General features: G+C 37.5%; 1 protein-coding gene across 2 annotated transcripts in view; it reads right to left on the reverse strand.

The window, feature by feature from the left end:
- The window catches only part of LOC117400573 (arf-GAP with GTPase, ANK repeat and PH domain-containing protein 3-like), a 215,215-nt gene extending 195,669 nt beyond the window's left edge, over positions 1–19,546 (reverse strand). For both annotated transcript variants that reach the window (XM_034000726.3, XM_034000725.3), the window contains exon 1: positions 18,669–19,546. In XM_034000726.3, the coding sequence (XP_033856617.1) occupies positions 18,669–19,056 (388 nt within the window). In that variant the 5' untranslated portion in view covers positions 19,057–19,546. The remainder of the gene's footprint in view (positions 1–18,668) is intronic.
- Between the last annotated feature and the right edge of the window lie 4,111 nt (positions 19,547–23,657).

The raw sequence follows: 23,657 nt of genomic DNA on the forward strand, positions 1-23,657 counted from the left end.
CTCGGAAATTTTAATTAACCCTATTATCTTCTTCCCTGTTCTCTCAAGAGCCCCTTGTGTTTAATACCTTAATATACTGGTATCATACACACAAGGTGGTGCACATTGACTGTTAAAAGTTGCAGTGAAACGGAAAACAAATGGACTTTAAACCAAATGAACGTACACATGAAAGGCTTTTGTGCAATTTCACAACTTTGTTACAATCTTGACAGGACCCTCTTGAGGGTTAGACGTGCACTTTGTCCAACAATTAAAAAGATATTTCAGGTCTGTGTATCTAAAGGGTTTCGATCCTGGAACTCAATGAGTCTTAATGTTTGGCAAAAATTCCTGCTTCAAAGCTACAGTGCATATTATTAACATTTTGTGGATCCTATGTACTGTACTGCAGGAGTAACTAATACGGTTTAAATGCTGTAAGCCACTATGCTTGCATTTTTGTGTTCGCTTTGCATTCTTTGTTTTTGTTCGAGTCCTCGGCCGACTGTAGCATTAAAATACATCTTAATCTATGAGTTAATGATAAGCGACATAGCCAGGAGTGCTTTACTGCAGGTTCCCAAAGTGGTGGCTGCAGGATGGTTTCAATATTTTCTCCCAAGTAACCCTGACACCTGACACAGCCATGTTCAATGTATGTATTTCACTTGAATGCTTCTGATGGGTGCTCTGAGGTTATTTAGCACTTTCCACACTACTTTGATGGCAGCTCTATCCTACATTTCAAAATCTTAGATTTCCAGTGCCAGTGCCAATAGTATGTACTATTGGACAACAAAAAAGGGGACAGGAAAGTTTAGGAACCTCTGCTTTACAAGGGCAGCTCTGAAAAATACTCACTAGATAAAAAAATAAAACAGAGAACATCACCAAAAACTCCTTTGGTCTCATGTGGCTAATACTACTCAGTGCAATGATCCATTCAAAGTAAAAGCTACATGCTGCAGCTCAGTCAGACACTGAAAAGCTAGCGAAAAATTGGTTTTGCAAACCCCACTGCGATATATCAAAAATCTTGAAGGAATGGGAACACAAACAAGTAAATGTTACTAAAATGTCATTCTTAGTAAAATGTTCATTTATGTAAATATCTATTTCATTAATCTTATTTTATTCAATAGAGAAATACTTTAAAATAACTCATATTTTCATCAAACCTAAGGTTTCACAGACCCTGATTAGCACCAATCTTGGCCTACCTAATGTTCGTAAGGTACAGGATTAGTGTTAACCAGGGATTGTGAACCACCCCCCTCTGTTTATAATGGAGCTCGGGCAGCTCACACTACTAGTAGCCTTTTACTATCCAATTACTTGTCTCCAGGGTTCAGGAGTAAGATCTGTTTAGGTTCAGCAGGTGAAATGAGACACAGAGGGCATTCATTGATCTGTCCTTTTCGGCAAGTGGGATTCATCAGTGAGGCAAGATTGAAATTGGGCTTTTTAAATTGATCAAGTGTAAAACTGATCAAAGAATTAGTAGGCACAAAATGTAAATCGATATCTGTGATGCAGGAAGTGTTAGGAAGCGCCACTTAGATAATTAAAATAGTCCCCAGTGGATGTCCTTCCAGTACCTTTCTCCAAGATCCAGTTCTGAATTCCTAGAGCCTGCATTCGGCAACTGCATTCAATTACTCGCATTTTAATTGCACTTTCTGCATCGTTTGGTTCACCCTATATATATATATTTTTTTTTTTCTTTTTTATTATGCCCTGTGTCAATGATAACCCACAGCTGCAAAAGTAGTTGGAATCAGTGTTAAATCAGTATAAAAAAATAAACAAATCCAAAACACATGGTTGCAAATTAATGGATCTAAAAGGAAAAATGCTTCTCATCTTTCCTACCCGGTTTCCTCATAAGCAGAGTACACACGTCCCAGAGGAAAATCAGTAGAAGCTCTTTACCAGTTACAGTGACATTTTCAGTGCGACACTGTTCTGTAAAAGAAGCTAATTTACATTTAGTACACTCTGTCTGCTGTCCATGGCATTTTTGAGATTCTTTGTAACTAGGTGAACAATGCAGTTAAGGTGATACATCTACCATTTGTCATGCAGTGTTTAAATGAACCATTAAATCCTGTTACAAAACTGTACATTCTAAAAATTGAATTTAACTTCTTACGGCAGAAAACTAAACTGTTCATGCAATTAAGCAATTTAATGTACTGAAATGAAGTTAGTGGTGCATATCCGAGTTTAGGGAATGGTAAAATATTTAGCAGCAGAAATTGTAAACTGAAGAATGCATACAATTAAACTTGACAACCCAAACCAAGATACATGTACCTTTAATTATTAACTAATCTGTTGCGTTATATTTGGGATTTCGTCTTTAGATTAAACAGTGACTCCTTAATTTACTACAGACAGAATTAACATGTTGGCTAATCTGGAAGTTGATCCAGAAATTGGTCCAAATACCCTCCTTGGTGTGGAGCCGATTTGCTTCACCATTAATTTACTTTATTTACCTTTTCACTGCTCTTTCTATGCTGTAATATAATGTCTGTTTGTGGAAGGAAAAGAATCACAGGTATGGTTTACACCTCTGTTACCTTACTGTATGTTGTTAGCTATAGTCCCTTTAACTGCAAACAAATTCCTCAGGTCAAACAGCAAGTAGCGGGGTTCCGAAAAATACAGCGTTCTACCCTCTCTCATGTTGCTACAACTGTTTAAATAAATGTACCTGTAATTCCTCTTTTCAATGTTAACATCCTGACAGCTTTTTACACTGGGAACTAAAATTTCAAAGCTCTTTTCAAAATGGCTGTTCCGTACCACAGCACGGATCGTTTATGCTGTGTTACCTGTTTGACAATGTGGGAAATAATCATTACACTATCGTGCACTAGAGCGGCCATTTTGAACAGAGCTTTGAAACAGACTTTAAAAGTTAGAAATGTAAAAAGTTGGGAGTATGTTAACAATGAAAATAAATTACAGGTATGTTATTTAAACAGTTGTAGCAACACCTGGGGATGTGTAACACTATATTTTTTGGAAGCTAAAGCAGCCTGTCTCTGTTCTTGCCTATCCTAGAGTACCTACCCAGAGACTGTCACTATTTCTAGACAGTTCCCTTAATGAAGACAGCATGTGACCAAGCTAGAGCCTCCATCGTTGCTGGTCTGGCTTTTGCAAAGGGTAGCAGAACCAGCAACATAACACAGGAAAAAAGCATCATTAGGGTTGAAATCACAGTGTTGTTGAACGTGTGGACTTTGTGTTCATGTATGAAAGTCATAGCTAGTGTGCTTGTAATGCAGCAGAGACCTTTGATATATGCAAAGGTCCAGATGACGCATGATGCGCAATAAGATCAAATGATTAATGAGGCAACTATTCTGTTAAAAAAAATATGTATATAAAAGTGCGATTTAGGGGCTCTCGAGTGGCGCATCCAGTAAAGGCGCTCCACGTGGAGTGCAGGATGCACTCTATAGTCTGGACGTCGCGAGTTCGAATCCAGTGAGCTGAGCCTAAAAATAATTGGCCATTTCCAAATTGTGGAGAAAATAATAAAATTAATTGGCAACGACTAAATTTATATTTTAAAAAAAGGTGATTTACGTGAATCACCTTGCTCTGTATAAATGAACAATTTGGTCAACTACAAGAAGCTATGTAGTGGCAAGTGCGCAATAGACTTCTGCATAGCCATTATAAGAAAGTGCCACGCATCGTTTCACTGTAGAATGAGCATAGTTTTAATAGCAGGTTTGCAGCATAAGAATCGCTAAAACAGAATGGGATTAATACAAATGGAAGCGAGATAAGCAAACCAGTAGCATTAACATATCGAAGCGTTTTGGCGTCAAAATCAGTTTTATTCAGTAATAAGATAATTCCTTCCTATCTCATCTGAAATGTGAAAAACAAGAAAGTGTTCATTTTCCTAGGTGGAACATTGAATGTGTCGCTTTGGAGTTTCTACATTCCCGCTTCATTAAATTAAGCAAAGACACACACACACACACAAGATTACAATTTTAATTGAACAAGTGCGGAGGTTCCAAGCACGAAACCCTAGACTTCACAAATAGACATGCTCAATTGCGCAGAAAATCTGATACCAGTTTAATAACACTTTGTTCTCATTTGAAACAATTCCAGTCCACCTCGAAGGATCAGAGCAGAAAAGTTTAAAAGGACTGCAGTTGCCCCCCAAGATAACTAAATAGCTTTGAGTCATTGACTCTATATTACAATTAATCCTCCTGCACTGGCTCCCACTACCCCAGCTGAGCAGACCTTCATTATAAAAAGAGGGCTTGCATGGTTCTCTCCCCTCTCTCTCTTTCTACCTGCATTACTTCAATTATTCAGAGTCTACATTTCTATAACTTTCATAAAGAATTTTCAAATGCCTCGCCTAAAAGGGTAAGTGGTGTTCACCAGTCACTCTGTGTGGTTCTTTTGTTCCAATATTGATCTATTTAACACATGTTAAATCACCATTGTATCAGAATCTATCCAACATTACCTGTGCCTGTAAAATCCTTAGGCTATATCAAGGCTTCTTTGTGTGCTTCTCAATTCCAAAGAATCAGGGACTATTTCAACTCTGCTGCCCCCACCTGCTGGTCTATCATAATACAGTGCACTCCGTTTATAAGAATCACTGATATAAGAATTAACTGCATATAGTGATCAAAACCACTGGGACAAAATCATTCCTATATTAACCAAATGTAAAATACTCTGCTTGTAAGAATGAAGCAATCCGCTTATAAGAATCATTTCGGGGCAAACTGACTGCATGTAATACGGTACTTGATCAAGTACAATGACGTGTACAGACAATAAACCCGTTTTTGAATTTGATCACATCTCGCGTGATTTGGCACATACGCAGCGATGCAGGAAACACTATTGTTTGTAATCAAACATTACTGCACCACTGCATTGTGCAGGTATGTTTTTTTGTGTTCTCTATTAGTGAACATTTGTTTCCATAAAGTGAATACACATTCATTGAATACATACAGAGTACAGCAGTGTTATTGTGTGATATGCATGTAGAGGGAGTGGGATTGCGACGCGGCGCGGTGAGGAGGGGGGAGATTGCAGAGCTTTGCATCGCAACAGAAAATAAGCCACAGATGCTTAAATGCAGTGGTAGTCCTGACAGTAAAATACTGTACTGTAATGTAATTTTAATTCAAAGGCCATTACATGTAACACAGTACTGCAGTTAAACTAGGCACCCTCACGAGACGATCGCTTCTCAAGTATATTGTAGTAAAATAGGATTCTGCAGCCTTGAGTAAACATAATCGTGATCATATAACAAGTTGCTTACCCACGAGGACTTGTTTTGATTGTTTTGTCCTCAGTGATTGAGCACCATTGCCATCTGTATACTGTACTTAAATTGCTGACAGCACGCTTTTGATAATTGTAATGTGGCAAAGTGGCCGAGGACAGTGTAAATGATCAGGCTGGAGTCTTGGTTTACAGTTTTAAACCGGTGTTGGTTTTATTTTTATTGTACTGCGGTGGCAAAACAACCGCTAATAAAACAAACAAAATAAACCTAGCTCTAGCTGGAGCACTAACTAAACAGTACTTCATGTAGAACAAACACTAGATCTCTTACTCGAGTTTTGGTTTCTTTTTGTTACTTCTGCTTCCTTACGCCTCTATACCCCTGTCACAAAGCTATCAGCTAACCAGTTTCTATCGAAGTTTCATTACCTTTAACAAGCAGTTAACCAATTGACTATTAACCTTAATTCATTAAGGAAAGGCAGCTGTGGATTTTTCGTGGGCGTGCATACATGCTGGAACTCATGACATCTAGTGGTCAACCCATTACACTGCAGCCAGGAAACAAGCTCTTATCATTCTCATACTAAGTTTGATTCTGCACCACAGAAATCATATCGGTCCGCTCATAAGAATCCAAACACCCGGGATGGATGTGATTCTTATAAACGGAGTGCACTATACTATGAAAGAGACAAGTCTACAGCAACTAGGATTAGTTACATGATATTGGAAAGGACAAAAACCATGTGTGGTAATACGGTACACCCTCACCATAACAAACCTTCGGCTATAACGAACCTGGCCCTTGGACCCCAAATGAAAAAACAAATTAAAAAAAAGATAATAAACACACACTGTGAACATCCCGGTCTGCACGCACGGGATGCCACCTCCACAGTGAAGTCAACTCCTTTGTCTTAATAAATACATGCTGTGTAACTATGCCTCCGAAACGAAAATAATAAATAAAATTTTGCAACGAAGCTGGAAACTATATTGATCGTTTGAAAAAAATGGGAGTAAAAACACAGGCATATATATCTCTGTCGTGAATATACGTTGTCAAAAAGCACTCTTTTTGGCTTGTTCAGCAACCATGCGACAAAGCAAAACTGATTAAAGAAAAAACAACAACAAAAAACGAGGATCTGATGAACTTTTCATGTCAGGTTGATTTGGAATAAAAGATCAGTTTGGGATTCTTGCACGTTGGATTAAGACCTGGTGCACTTTGAAACGATTCATGTCAGACTGATTTTGAATAAAAGTTCAGCTTCCATTCAGGGTTTTTGCTTTTTGTACAGCGTTTTAATTCTTTAACGAATAGGATAAAGCAAAGGCAGAATATTGCATACATGAGACGAACGGGTACAGGTAATTCAACTTTTATTCACAATATCATCTCTAACTTGCGCCAACATAGTTTATCGTTCATTTTGATTGTCCTTTCGCTATAACAAACCCCTCAATATAACAAACAAAAGGCTTGGGCCCCCAACAGGTTTGTTACAGCGAGGGTGTACTATAGTTTGATATAATGTACTTCATTTATAAGAGGATCATTCATAACAGAATACAGTACTTATATTTTCTACAAGATTTCAAGACAAAGTATATAGGAGTTGCTGACAATGCATTGTCTTTAATTAAGCAGTGTTGTCTTTTAACCAATTAGTATGCCTCATAGAAGAATCTCGGATCAATAATTTGTCCCTTAGCTCATCCAGGTCTTAGAACTGGGGGCTGATAAGGTAATGTGTGAATCCACACTTCAGATTTTATGACAGATCAGTCCACACTGTTACCAGTTTCGGTATGGGTCTACGATACCATCATTGGACTGCATTTCTAGGTGTGTGGCAATGTGCCCCGCCCCTGTGTGCATTTCTGTGTTGTATGTTGCGTGTGGTGTGTTAATGTTGGTGAATAGAGATGGCTGCACAGGATATAAATGGGTGTGTGCAGCACGAGTTATTTAAAATGTATAATTGTATTTAGGCACAAGGATTGCACATCACTTCACGTGCATTTAAAGTAATTAATATGCGAGCACGAGGTTGCACATAATTAATTCACGTGCTGGGATTCAAGTGAATAATTAATTAGTAATTGAATCCCGGCACAACAGTATATATAGATGCACATTTCATTCACTCGGGGTTGTGTGTTCGGTGAATGGAGAACGGGAGAGAGAGAGAAGGAGAAATAAAAAGATAACAATTGCTATTGCATGCTGGTAGGACCAGCACGATACTTGTTTGTTTATTTAAACTCACCGTGTTTGTGTGTCTGTCCGTCCACCATTTGTTGATGTTAGTCTGTTTTGTTTGTCTATTTATTTTGGCGTAAAGTGCCGTGTCCCGTCTTCTGTTTGCTTAAATCTTTTATTTATAATAAACCGCGCAACAGCGCTTTCATTCATTATTATCACTCGCAGTGCTGTGTGTTCATTTCTGGTCTGAGGTCATCACTAAAGCCAGCCTGTCACAAGGTGGAATCAAAGTCAAATGCAAGGTTTCTCAAGGTTTTTCTCATGTGCAGAGGATCATACAGGCACTGTGTAGTGAAGATGCCAAGCACAGAATAGAACTACATCTTTACTGCTCCCTGGGGAACTCACAGGTCTAAAGAAAATCTATCTTTGCAATGAAAAGGCAACAAACTTGGGTTTCATTTGCCGACCGAACAAAGTTTTGTTTGGTCAATTAATATTTGCCAGTTCAAACCCCTTTCGGCAGGCTGTGTTTCTTCAATTTTTTTTGTAGGCTATAAACACAGGTGTCCAGAAGTTGGCTGTGATGGGATTGACAATCGTGAAGTAACAGTTCTCCATGTAAAGTGTAATCATATTCGGTCAAGCTGCAACAACCAATCAGAACTGATTTTATAATATCCCAGTTTGGCCAGAAGTCATGCAAACGTATGTAAACATGATCTACCACCAATAATTTGAACAAAGGAAAACCCATACCAAAACCCATCACAAATGGATAACCTGTTCTCAAGACAAAATAAAAAATGTGAGACGTACATCTGCTCAGACACCTCCAGTGTCTACACACTAGGATTGCAATCCCAACTGGGGACTATTAAACAAAAATAGAAATATGTGCAAACAAACTTCCTGCTTTTTTTTTTTTTTTTTTTGACTATTACTGCACTCCGGTACTATATACAGTAATTAAAGTTTAAATGAGTATTACACCTCTCTGGCTTGCCCACAGCACCGATGTCATGCCCCCTGAAAGAAGCTGCCAGCTTTTAATCCTCTCTCCAGAAGGCAGGTCACCACAGGAAGGAGTTCCTGCTCATCTACATGCTGTCTCAGGAAACCTGCTTGTGACTGTGGGAATCTCATTATCATCCAGAGAGGTAAATTAATAATTATTATGTAATTATCTTTACTATTTCTTCTCAAATCCACTTTCACCTGATGAAAGGACCTATGGTCTCAAAAGCTTGTATATTTTCAGCTTCTATGTTGAACCAATATGGTTAACAATTTTTATTTGTCATTTTTAAAATGTCACGTCACAAGATACGTTTCCAAAGAGTCACCATTCGAGCGTCCCCTCACGGCTCTCTAAGCTGAAAACATGCACACTACAGGATGGGAAACATTGCTGCTGATGGATCTAGTGATCTACTGCAAGGCTGATAGACTCATCCCATAGATGAGGTTTTAAAGCTGCACAGCCTTTGTTGGTGCCAGCGGCAGGGACAGGTTGATTTGTCAAGCCCTGACTAATGGGACTGTTCCCGACGACCCCAAATGAATGTAACTTTGAGGTGCCAGTCAAATCGGTTATGTGCATTTATTCTGTGCCTTCATTTCTAGCATTTGCCAGCCTCATTTTCTTCTCCAGGGACTTCAGTGAGAATAAATAAGTGAGCTGCTCTCCGGATTTTGACATGCATACAAATAGCAAGGTATCTCCCAGAGCTCCGGCTTTAGCCTGCACTGCAAACATGTGGTTTCAAAACCAATCTAAAACAACTGATTAATGCTCAGTGCTGCACAGCCCTACATACTGTTGAATTATATATATTATATATATATAGGGGGGAGGAAATCAAATTATGTGACTTGGTTAAAAAAAAAAAAAAAAAACATTGGTTAATAAATAACAGTTTGTAGGGTATATCTCAAAACAGAGACTGACAGAAGTAGATTGGAGTAAAATAGAGAAAACATCCACAGAAAAAAGATGGCTGTTTTTTTAAAAATGTAGTACTAGAGGTGCAAAACAATTACATCCCAAAAGTAGACAAATCTAAATCTAAAACAAAATGGCCAAAATGGTTTAATAGATCAATTAAAAAAATTCAGCAAAAAAGGTACTTTACAGAGCATTTAAAAGGGACCAAAAACAAAGTACACAGAAAGAGTACTTGGAACTGCAAACACAAGTCAAAAAGGAAGTTAGAAAGGCCAAGAGAGAGATAGAAATCAATATTGCTAAGGGGGCTAAAACCAATTCCAAAATGTTTTTCCAATATTATAACAGCAAGAGAACATTCAAGAGGAGATTAAATGTCTAAGAGACACAAATGGCAAAATCATAGATGAAGATTAAAAAAGAAAATCGCAAATATATTAAATGATTACTTTTCACAGGTTTTTATAAAGGAGGACACAGACAACATGCCCCACGTCGACCTGTTCCTATCCAATTTTAAATAACTTTAGCATAACAGAGGCAGAAGTGTTAAAGGGACTAGGAGCTCTTAAAATAAACAAATCCCCTGGGCCGGATGAGATCCTCCCAATAGTACTCAAAGAAATGAAAGAAAACTGCTAACCAAGATCATGCAACAGTCTCTTGACACAGGGGTTGTACCGACAGACTGGAAAATAGCAAACGTAATACCGATCCACAAAAAGGGAGACAAAACCGAACCAGGTAACTATAGACCAATAAGCCTGAAAATGGAAAATTACCTATATGGTAACAATATCCTGGGAGACAGTCACCATGGTTTTAGGAAAGGGAGATTGTGTCTAACTAACCTGCTTGACATTTTTGAGGATGTAACATTGACAATGGATGATTGCAAAGCATACGACATGGTTTATTTAGATTTCCAGAAAGCTTTTGACAAAGTCCCACATAAAAGATTAATTCTCAAACTGAACGCAGTAGGGATTCAAGGAAATGCATGCACATGGATTAGGGAGTGGTTAACATGTAGAAAACAGAATGTACTGATTAGAGGAGAAACCTCAAAATGGAGCGAGGTAACCAGTGGTGTATTAGGTCCTCTGCTATTCCTAATCTACATTAATGATTTAGATTCTGGTATAGTAAGAAAACTTGTTAAATTTGCAGATGACACAAAAATAGGAGGAGTGGCAAACACTGTTGCAGCAGCAAAGGTCATTCAAAATGATCTAGACAGCATTCAGAACTGGGCAGACACATGGCAAATGACATTTAATAGAGAAAAGTGTAAAGTAATGCATGCAGGCAATATAAATGTGCATTATAAATATCATATGGGAGATACTGAAATTGAAGAAGGGAACTAGGAAAAAGGCCTAGGAGTTTATGTTGACTCAGAAATGTCTTCATCTAGACAATGTGGGGAAGCTATAAAAAGGCCAACAAGATGCTCGGATATATTGTGAGAAGTTCTGAATTTAAATCAAGGGAAGTAATGTTAAAACTTTATAATGCATTAGTAAGACCTCACCTAGAATACTGTGTTCAGTTCTGGTCACCTCATTACAAAAAGGATATTGCTGCTCTAGAAAAAGTGCAAAGAAGAGCAACCAGAATTATCCTGGGTTTAAAAGGCATGTTGTATGCAGACAGGCTAAAAGAATTGAATCTATTCAACGCAGTGATCTGATTCAAACGCTCAAAATCCTAAAAGGTACAGACAATGTTGACCCGGGGGACTTTTTTGATCTGAAAAAAGAAACAAGGACCAGGGGTCACAAATGGAGATTAGATAAAGTGGCATTCAGAACAGAAAATATGAGGCACTTTTTTACACAGAGAATTGTGAGGGTCTGGAACCAACTCCCCAGTAATGTTGTTGAAGCTGACACCCTGGGATCCTTCAAGAAGCTGCTTGATGAGATTCTGGGATCAATATGCTACTAACAACCAAACGAGCAAGATGGGCTGAATGGCCTCCTCTCGTTTGTAAACTTTATGTTCTTATGTTCTTAAAGGCCCATGGGCCTAAAATATGAAAACATAAGTAAATAAATAAATAAATAAATAAATGGGCCTCTACATAAAGCCATGCTGCTGATTAGATCATTAAAGTACCTCATGTTGTAGTGACTTAATTTACTATACTATAATGTCCTTTCTGTCTAGCAATAAACAACCTTGGCACAGTTTGGTTTTTTTTTTTGTTTGTTTTATTATTATTATTTTGTTTTTAAGTCTTTCATAAATTATCCAAGCTACCAGTTACTAGTTTTCTAACATCAACAATGTTCCTTTCACAAATATTTCACTTTGACATGCACTTTGGGTTAAATATTGCCTAATGTATGTTATGCAGGATAGATCAACAATTTGTTAATTTGGTAAAATGCCTGGTTACATTATTATTAATTTAATGTATTCTCCATATACAAATATTTGGTGATTCCAGGAGTTTAATGCTACAGTATGTGTAGCAGAACTGTAGGGGTATTTTAAACAATGTAACTGTTACTGTTGCACTTTGGCAAGAAGGCAACAGAATTGTAATTAAAAAAAAAAAAATTTAAAAAACCCACACACATTCAAATGTTTTTAAATAAAACTGAACTTGCGTTTCACCTTGCAGTGGACCACGTCAACAAACTTTAAAAGAGAATGTTGGTATGTGTATGGAATACCTGTTTCAGGGGGACAGGCTAGTGGTAACACTTTGTTGTTCCAGCTGTACTTGGTAGAAGACATGTTTGAAAGCCCCTGTAAGACAACAGGAAGCTTTAAACCAGTATGTGATGACAAAAAAAATGATACAGTGCAAAAGTAAACCTCAACAAGAAACAGAGAAGAGTGATATTTCAAACCCGCATGACAGAACTTCATTGCTGAGGTGCGAGCCCTGTAGTAGAATCATCCTTTCTGGCCAGCAATTTTTGCATCACAGCATCTTTGTTCAATTCAATTTAAATACAGTATGTGATCTGGCTTATTTTTATTTTTTTTCCAGTTCTGAGCATTGATATTTATTCTTATTTTATGAGCTGGATTTTAATGGAAACCGCATTTTTACAACTGGCAGTAATACATGGAAAAAGGGTTATCTTACAAGAAGGAACATATTAACACAGAAAAGGGCCCAATTATGAATGCTTCTGCATTCACTGTGGGAAAGATGGGCACCCACTCTCACAGTGCATTTAGCCAAGATTCATACATAATGGAAACAGTGCCTGTTCGATCCAGACTTCATGGCTGTAGTTGCATTTTAAAAATGGGACACAAATTCAAACAGAAGTTAAACCCCACCTGTTCAATTTCCCAGTTTCCATTTCATTCTGCCCAAAACATTGTTACTTTGGAAATGTGGTATTCCCTACAAACTGTAAAATGAGGATATAATTATTCTAACAGTCAGAAGTTTCAACCCCCGTGTGCAATTTTAGAAGCACAGAAGATCTCAAAACTGGACTCCCAAAGCACTTGGGAACAAAAAAAATGCTGTACTTAGTTTACAGAAATACAGTTATTCTTCTTATGTTTTTAAATATGCAACACTTGCTGTACATGTAAGTCTCCACAATGAACAATTACAATACAAAACATAATGGTTACCACAGACTTTCAAATATCAAGAGCCCTCTCAAATATAAATGAAATATCTGACACCAATAGATGTGTTGCACAATTACATTGCACCTCTTTGAGAGATTCAAGTTATAGAAATCAAGACCAAGCTTATTAGCCAACCGAATGTCAAAAGCGTGTCAGTCCCAGAATGCAGCAGTGCTTCTTCTACACCAAAGCCCTTGTGTAATAACTTCCTCCTCCACTGTAAGAGTGTCCCACCTGACACCCCACTCCTATTAGAAAAAGAGAGATCTCATGAGACACCCAGTTTAACAACACACAGGGCCCAATTCAGTTCACTTTTTACCTGGAGGAAATGGCTGGATCAAATTAACACAGTGAGTTCTTTAACATTTCACTCCAGATAAAGTTCTGGGATATGCTCAAGCTAATACAAAGAGAGAGAGAATGTATTTTGTATTTTTTAAATAAAATCACACTTGTAAAGACTTGCATATATTGCCATACTGCAAAAACAAAATTAGAGGAATTAGGAAAAACTAGATGACCTACATTCACTGTATGCAACATTTTAATATATATTACAGATCGTGTCCACATTCCCAGATTCTGATGCGATCAACAACCTGTGATAAAGATGATGCTTAGCTGTTTGATCACAAATAGACACGTGGCTCACTACATACATACATACATACATACATACATACGTATGTACGGCCGCATCTACTATGTCCCCAGCATCCACTAAAGGAATATGCATCCCCAGAGTTAATAAAATGAATCTGCCCTGCAGTAATGAAATCTGCTCTTTATTCAAATTAAAAAAGATGACAAAATCATGCTGCATGAAACAGTAATTTGGTACTGCCTTGTATAGTACATCACAATACAGTAACAATGTTATAAAGATCAACACAATACATAACCATCACACTAATGTAGCTGATATTGTATTAAAAACTGACTACATTTAAAGTTGCAGTTTAAAGTTCCATGTTGGAACAAAATATTACTTCCTTGTTGTGTAGCAAACTACTATACATTACTCTTCTCTGCAGAGCAACAGTAGGATTGATTTTTTTTAAATATGCAAGAGAATTTTACAGTGAGGGCACTGCTTCTTTAATATGTAGTACACTACACTGGCTTTCAATATAAACTGATCCGCACTGTAAATTTCATAATGGAGCAGTCTTGGTATTCCTTTTGCCAACTTGTCTTGGTGATTCAGTGGCCTGGTTGAGTCTTGCAGAAAGAGCTCGGACAGACAGATTAGTGCAGCCAACTTCCTTATGAGCTTTGGGGGATAAGCCCTTTAAAAAGAGGTCAACTCTATCCTCACTCAAGTCACAAGAAGCAGCTGGATACAACCTGGTGTGTGCCTAGTTACTGCAAGGCTTTCAACTAACACTGTGCATCACTGTTTGTCTACACAAAAAACAGCTTTGCAAAAGGCAGCAATGAAAGTATCTGCTGCTTGCAGTCTTTTTAAATGGAATAATAATATTCCACACTCAAAATGCAGCTTTATGCAGCCTTTTATTTTACCATGGGCACATATGTACAGGCCAAGGGTATGACTATTTTCATTTAACTCCTACTCCAAAACATAATAAAATAATACAGTATTACCGACTGTGTCAACTAGAGTTGGGGGAACAAAACGAAGTAATTTTGGAATGTAAACAAACTGGAGAGTCAACAAAGCATGTTTAATTTTATTAAAAACTGCGACGGAGGGGAGGGGGGGGGGGTGTATTTCAATGCCATACTTTTTTTTTATATCTCACCATATGTTCACAACCTAAGGCTTTCACTCTTGCAATCAAATCTATAGGGGGCAAAGATGCTAAAAGCATCAACAACTAAAAAATGCTCAAAACACTTTAGGGTCACAGTACTGGTTTGCACATGTACTGCTGCATCATTTAAAATAAAAAGTATAAAAAAGGCTGTCAAAAGTCTAGACTTAAATAAAATCGTTCAAACAATACAACAAAACAATTCATTTTCTAGTAGGTATTTCTTTGTTTAACAAAATAATGTAAGCATTTAAATTCAATGAAAATAATTAGTTTCTCATTAAATTCATGTTTAGCGTGTAAAGAAATAAATTTAAAAAAAACATGTACAGTACTGAAAGACCCAAACCTGCAATTTTGAAAAACAGCAGTTATTTGGCATGTAAATAGGCTACATGAAATCACGTTCTCAGGAATCCTTGTTTTCCGTGTAGCGTTTTAAATGTCAGAACCCTGTTAAAAAATGTAATACAGAACATTGGCTACGAGGATTAAAGCAGTTTTTACTACTGTATAGCTCCCAGTATCCTGACTTTACAATCAGAGAAAAAGTATACTGCCTAGTGCAACCATTTGTAAGAATTGACTATATATATATATATATATATATATATATATATATATATATATATATATATATATATATATATATATATATATATATTATATATATTATATATATATATATATTATATATATATATATATATATATATATATATATATATATATATATATATATATATATATATATATATATATAATTCATGTGAGGAAATATATTGTGAGAAGTGTTTAATTAAAAATCAAGGGAAGTAATGTTAAAACTTTACAATGCATTAGTAAGACCTCACCTAGAATATTGTGTTCAGTTCTGGTCACCTTGTTACAAAAAGGATATTGCTGCTCTAGAAAGAGTGCAAAGAAGAGCAACCAGAATTATCCTGGGTTTAAAAGGCATGTCGTATGCAGACAGGCTAAAAGAACTGAATCTATTCAGTCTTGAACAAACGCGGTGATCTGATTCAAGCATTCAAAATCCTAAAAGGTATAGTCAATGTTGACCCAGGGGACTTTTTTGACCTGAAAAAAGGGGACCAGGGGTCACAAATAGAGATTAGATAAAGGGGCATTCAGAACAGAAAATAGGAGGCACTTTTTTACACAGAGAATTGTGATGGTCTGGAACCAACTCCCCAGTAATGTTGTTGAAGCTGGCACCCTGGGATCCTTCAAGAAGCTGCTTGATGAGATTCTGGGATCAATAAGCTACTAACAAACAAACGAGCAAGATGGGCTGAATGGCCTCCTCTCCTTTGTAAACTTTCTTATGTTCTTATGTACACAGATGTTTCCTGTAAAATGCTTTCAGAATAACAGAAACACCATTTCGGAATCCACTTTTTCATTTGTGAACCTTTATATTTTGCCTCGGCTTACAACAGTTGATACATTTAAACCTCCAGCTATAGTAGTAGCAGGATGACAACAGAGACCGAGACCCAATGTGACTTCCAGGAGCTTTAGGCTACATTCACACTGGGTCTGTTTCAAACGGACTCGTCTGGTTCGTTTCATTTGAAACAGTGTATCAATGTGTGTGCTGTGCACTGCAAGCAAAGGGACCCAGTTCGTTTGGAAGCGAGCTAAAGTTTCAGTAGCATGTTTGGCTGTGGAAGAAAGCAGGGGAACAAGGAAGAGTGCTTTGCTAATTTAATTAACACATGTGTTGAACGATGTGCAGTAGAAGAGTGCAGTATTCACTTATGCAACACTGCCCTGTCACCTACTGGCATTCATTTGAGAAAAGAATGAATATATATTTTACTGTTTTTTATTATTATTATTATTGTTAGGCTTGGATTTTGATGTCTGACGAAATTTATATCAGAACTTTAGTTTATGGCACTGTTCGTGTAATTAGGGTTACCAGATTAGATTTGCAGAGGGATAAACTGGGAGGTTTTTTTTTTTTTTCAATTCACTGATGCCGTACCAACTCTGAAGCTGTTATTATTATTTTTATTATTTATTTCTTAGCAGACGCCCTTATCCAGGGCGACTTACAATTGTTACAAGATATCACATTATTTTTTGTTGAACTGCAGAGAAGGAGATGGAGTCAACAAGGTTTATGTTGAACTGCAGAGAAGGATGGAGTCAACATGGTTATGTTGAACTGCAGAGAAGGATTTCCTAGCATTGCAAAACCATACACATTTTAAGCACTGTATGAGGTATTTGTTATTCTTAAATTATCCAAAATGCACGATTGTGCACTGTAGGCAAATTGACCATGTAATAAATTTACTATGTAAGGAGCCTGAAGGGTAAAACTGTCAACCCTAATTACAAAAAGTGTGCTTACTGAAAGGATGTTCTATCTCATTTGACTGAAATATAAACTTTTTTTATAAATATCTGAACACATCATTAGAAGTTCTCTTTTTCGGTTTACATATTTCATTCCCCCCAGGTTACCCTTTAGTGCATTCTGTAGGAACTATATGCATATTGCATGTATTTGATTTGAGGAGGTGCTTGCTTTCATTTACAGAACATACAGCATAGTTGTGGATATCATTTGCTGTCACTAGATTGATAAAAAATTAACAGTCATGCAGCGTATTTTCAATATAGAACTAATACCATCCCAGCTCTCCACATTCTAGTACAGAGTATCAGATTGATAGTACTATCATCTAGCTTTCTCTTTCTTATTTATTAATTTTTTGACAAAAAAAACTCCCATTAGCACTTAGCCTTACTAAATCATTTACTGATGTCCCATAATGGTCATTTAAAGTGCAGTCGCTGGTGGTAGGTTGTAATCAGATCTCAAGTATCTGCCCACATACAGCAAGCACTGTTCAGATTCCAGACAGGGGTCTAGAGTCTCAAAATGATTTACTCCAAATCGGCATTATCAGAAAGGCAACAAACACCATTCAAGTTCTAAAATGAATAAGAAACAATGCAAGAGGAGTTACATGTTTTAAGTTAAAAGTATTAGTTGTTGATATCTGGTTCTTGTAATTTCATTCAATTAGGTGTGTTGCTCCAATCTGGAAAAAAAAAAAGTGCTCATGACAATTTGGTGTAAATAGCTTTAAGAATTTAGCCCAGGATGTTGAAAAGAAACTATTAAAATAATAAAGTATCCGATATAAATGTATGTTGCTTCAAATTGAATGCACATAAAACAAATCTTTACCACGTGAATGACAGAAATGTACAAATGAGACACAGTAACATGATATCTTAGTAAATTACAACATGCTTCCCAGTGTGGATTTTGAAAAGTCGGTTCACTGCACCCTTACACGATGATATTGTGGACACAACAACGTTGATGCATAATAACTATGTATCAATGTGGACTCCACAAGTAAACACTCCCAGGTTATGCTTTTGAAAATGAGGGTAGTGAGTTTCCACATAAAAAAAGATCCATATACTGTAGCATGCAGGTTCTATCTAACCTCATTGTAATGCGTATGTAATACACTGTATTGTGGTAAAACGCATATGTTCTGTAAAGAAGCAGTCACCATTAGTCACGGTACCTAGAGTCCAGTAAGATGCTGCATTGCTGCCAATGCATTGTAGGACTGCAAGAAGAATACACATCAATTGTACCAAATTGACACACTGCTGAAAGGACACACTCCCTCTCGGTCTGTTAATGGACAAAGTCAAGTTAGCGATGCAGTTTGAGGTATACTGGAAGGAGTTTGACAATCCTGCATTAATGCCGTTGTAATCAAACAAACCCGTGTCGGGCAACATTACAAATTATTCTGCATTTTATTGACAATTTCTAGACTTACCCTCTATGGATATTACGTGCTCCCGGATCTGGTTCTGCAGAGCCATGTCATCGATCCGCTCGACCAGGTCGTAAATGGCGTATATGTTAGGGTGGACCGACTCAAACCGATGAATCTCACCCCGAATTGCAGCCGCATTGGACAGCACGAACTGCGAGCCGGGTGGACCTGACTGCGGCGCCTGGCCCGATACAGTCCCCGATCCGAACTGTGCTGCACCCGAGCCAGAAATCTGTCCCGATCCGAACTGAGACGGGATGGAAGGAGGCACTGGGACAGGGACGGGAACCGGTACTGTACCGTGGGTGAGGTCCGCCGGCTGTGATTGCTGAGAGAGTCCCGACACCGAAACCGACACTGGAACTGGGACGGCCGACTGGAAATTCATCGTGGTTGGAAGGAAGAAAATGTTTTTAAAAAAAATAAAGAAAATTTAAATGTATAGGCTACTTCAATTAATAACGATCGAGGGAGATTTAAAGCGCCTCTGATTTAGCCAAAGAGCCAAGAGAGGAGGATGAGATTTATTGCAATGTTGAATCTCCTACAACAAAAAGCGGTTCTTGCTCATTATTAAAACTTGGTAGTGGTACATTGTTCTTTCTTATTTTTTCATCGAGTCCTGTGCTTTTTTTTATATTTACTGTAATATTACTTTCCAAATATATACTTCTTCTAAAAGGTACTGGTCATTTTTTTCTTTGTTTATATATTTAATTATCAGCCGTAGACAATGAAAAGGAAAAGCAAAGCGCTCAGTTAGAATGACTCGTTCTCCTGTTGGTGCTGCGCTAAAATAAACTCGCCACCGAATCCGCCTCGAGTCCTAGTAGTCCCTGCCACCCCCTCCTCCGCACGCTGTGAGGTCAGCACGCACGTAATACAGCTTGAGGTGCTTGTTCAGGGAGCTATCATTATAGCTGAGTTTAGTCGTAGACAGGCAGTACTGAACATCTGTTGAATTTTAATACCTATGTATTATATAACAAGATAATTTGGAAGTATGTCAAATAAAAAAGTCAAAAAAATATTTAAAAAATATTAAATTAAAATGAGAAGAGATGCTACGGGAAATTAATTCCAACTCAACTAGGTGGTGGGTCCCCATATCATGCAGTTATGCTTATGGAATTTGTAATGTAGCCTCAAAAGATCATTCTAGCAACACACACACACATACTGTCAAAAATCATTAGGAAGCAAAGAGGGAGATGACGTGCTCAATAAAATGTGACAAGAAAATATACTGGGAAGGGACTGATTGTATGAGAAAAAAAAATCTTCCAAACAGTTTTATTTAACTAAGAAAATAGCTGAGCTTGTTGTAATCCTGAACTTGCTATAAACCCCCCAACCCAGGTAGCATTATGATCCATCCATTCCAGGATGTATGTTCAACTTAATGATATGCCAATAAACTGTGGTACAGTAAGGCCATCGTAAAAACTGAAAACCTGAAGTGGAACAAACTGCTATGCAACAGGAGTCTTGTTTACATACAGTAGACAAAACTGCTTTTGTGGTATGTATTTCAATGTTTTGTGAATAACTCGAACAGCTAAACTGAATTACACTTTTTACGGCTAAGTACATTTACATGAGTTCAGGAGCTGCTTTTCAGTTGTCTACCATAGACCTAGAAGTAAAATCTTGCACCATCTAGTGTTCAAGTTTTCTATTGTATTTGTGGCAATAGTCAGTGCAGCATTAAATTCTGGCGCCGGCAGACATGTTTAACTATTATTATTATTATTATTATTATTATTATTATTATTATTATTATTATTATTATTATTATTTCATTCATTAACAAGCATAGATAATGATAGTTTCTCATTGGGCCTGGACTCTTCACAAAAAAAAAAAAAATAGTGCCAGTTCCAATTTGGTGTAAAGATCTAGATAAAATGTCCCAATGACCTTAGTTTTTCCAGCTGCAGTCTAGAATATGAATGCACCATATAGTCAGACACCCACTTACCCCTTCAAATGCTGATAAGTCTTTGGCAACAGCTCTTGGAGATATACATGCACATCATGTGACACATTGATCTCATGTGCCTAGCATAGCCTCATGTTGATTCTGCTTTATTTTCTAACATTCATCTGGCCTTGCAATAACAATGTAGCATTGCACCTAGGACTAAACTAGGTGCTTCAACAATTTCTCTGGGTGCAATAGGCTATTTTGGATGATAAAGCATGATACTATGGTCTTGCACAAGTGCACTTAATGTACACATTGCTATATAGCATCACAGTGTAATCAGGCAGCATATTTTAATACAATTATCATAAAGAAGGTCCTGGGAGGTAGCCAAATGTGCAGGCGTATGTGTGGAACAGGTTATGAAACACAGTTACTGAAGTAACATCACAGCAGCTGCAATCGACAATAACACAATGCTGATGAACTGACTTCAGAACACACTACAGGAAGTTTACCATATATAGCTATGACAGGAACAGAGTATTGGTTCTTTTTTAAAAAAAGCTATATTAATAATTTCTGGACGGCATCCCTGGTACACTGCCAGACTGCATGCATTTAGCACTACTGCTGTCTTTGAAAAACAATTAAAAGCTTCTGATTAGCATATTTCTTACATAAAACTATGATCAAATTAATGAGTTAGACAAAAAAAATTGTCTATGGACAGCCAGGATTGCACTGATTAGACATGGCAGCAAGCCTGGAAGGAGTCATCAAACATCTGTAATTTGTGCTGCCTTACAAAAATGTGTAATATCTGGCATCACCATGATAACAGGCAACAGGGATATGCAGCGTGTATATATTACTAAATGCTTGACATGGATCCCATTTGCATAACCAGCAAAACAACTAGACAATTAGGGTTAAGTAGAAGCTTTTACGTTACTTTATTATATATTTTAAAGTTTTATATTACCAAATGGTACAACTCTTACATTTGCCTCATGAATAAAAAAAAATTAAATCACATTGCAGTAAAAAAAAAAAAAAAAGATGAATTTAAGATATTTCCATTTCCAATTGAGTATACAAGTTATTTGTTATAGATTCTAGTTTGTGACTATATATAAAATATTGGAGCATAGCTACTACCTAGACTGTGAAATCTTTGAAAACATTTTTTTTTTCCTGCAAGGCAGCAGAGTCTCTGAAAGTGCATCTAATGTATTGAGGAGTTCTGTATATCGAAGAACAATCAGGAATCTACCAGAAGCAGGATATATGCAATCCAAGGTCAATCATTTATAGAAATAAAACAACAGCAATACAAACTTGGGAAGAAATTCAGCAGAAAGGAACAGGGTTAAAATCTTCAATTTTAAAAGCTTCTGAAAATATTTGGATGCCTGGAATTGTAAACAAAGAAAATACTGATGAAGACTTTAGCTGAAATGGTTGTCTATTTGACTCAGAGGTCACGCTTAATTAAAACTTTCATATTTTATGATTTTTGTAAAATGCTGTGGCATTAGCATTGAAGAGAACCCCTGCACATTGCTGTGTTCTGTACTAAAGGGCAATGGTAGCTAGGGGCAGAATGACTACTAATTTGACAGAGTCAAATAGTTGAGGTATAAAGGTTGACTAGGTGGCACTATTTATAAACCATGTATTGCTAATGTCCCGTGATCTATTTTGGTTTATTAATGTTCTAAAATGTCATTTCTATGTTAATGCATTGCAACTGCAACTGCACTTTCTTCTATTTGAACCCGCATGCTTCACATTTACTTAATTAGTCCACTATTCAGGCAGCTAGTGGTATGAGCCAGTAGTAGAATGGTACCACAGCCTTAAAATATTGACATACTGTACCATTGGTAACGCAATAGCATGTACACAATCAGGAACAGTGTGCATTATTTGTTCTAAAAGCATGTCGTGTCCATGTGACAGGGAGACCCTGTCGCTGGTTCTTGGGTTCATGTGTGCCTTTATGGAAGTAGCTGGGACACGCAAGAGGAGACGCGTTGCTGGGGAAGTAATTGAGTGTTATTGAGCAGGTAGACTCGCCTGGCGCTGAGCTGATCAGGAGGTCTGGGCTGGAGGGGCGTGCCCGGGGAGGCTGCGCAGAGCTCAAAAAGCATCTACGCTACAGCTCGAGGCTACTGCATGGCCAACATGTTATGTTGCAGACTCGTATCAACCTGGGAGCTGAAGCTGTGGAGCCGGCCCTAACCCCAGGAACACAAGTCCGTGTGAAGAGACAGAAGTCGCCGTGAGGATGCCGGGACGCCGGGAGCCCAGAAGTAAGTTAGTTTAGGGGAGGTTGATCGCAAACAGTGTATAGAAAGGGTTTGTATAGAGTAGTAGGTTCCTTTTAGTAGGACTAACGCTCGCCTTGTGTGGCAAACTTTTATTTTTAGCTTGGTTTTGTTTTCTTTATTAAATGTGACACTAGGGCTTACCATTGCTGGTACCTTAGTGGCAGCACGTGTTAATTAAATCTGCGCGCCTGTGTCAACATCCAATGCTCTGCGTCTGCCTCATTATTATGCAGTGACGACCCACACACGTGACAGTACACCCCTGTTACTGGTAATGCTGTTATTTGTTAAATGTTTTGCTTGGATTTCTTTAGGTGACAATGCTTCTTCCTATCAGTCAAGTCTTCATTCCAGGGTCTTGAATGAAGAGCACCCAAGGAACTATCAACAGCAAGCAAGGTGGTCACCTTTGATCGTTAGTGTAGTCTATTAAAAAAAAGTGTGGTCACAAAAAAAGCATATGATAGATCCTTGTGAGGCAGGTTTCATTTAAAAACACATTCCACAAATTGACCTAGAAAATTACAGGATGCATTTGTGAAGCCAGTATCAAGGCTTTTGGTATTTATCATCCATAAACCAAAAGGTCAAATTGCTACAATATGCCAGCCTTTTTAGGTCATGTTACATCTTAGCCAAGTAGTGTCCATACTGATAAAGTCTGTATCTCAAACCGTATTTGAGAAATTAGCTGTTGAATGTTTAATTACCTGAGAAGCTGAAAGC

Source organism: Acipenser ruthenus, chromosome 4, assembly GCF_902713425.1.
Source record: "Acipenser ruthenus chromosome 4, fAciRut3.2 maternal haplotype, whole genome shotgun sequence".
Classification (NCBI taxonomy): domain Eukaryota; kingdom Metazoa; phylum Chordata; class Actinopteri; order Acipenseriformes; family Acipenseridae; genus Acipenser; species Acipenser ruthenus.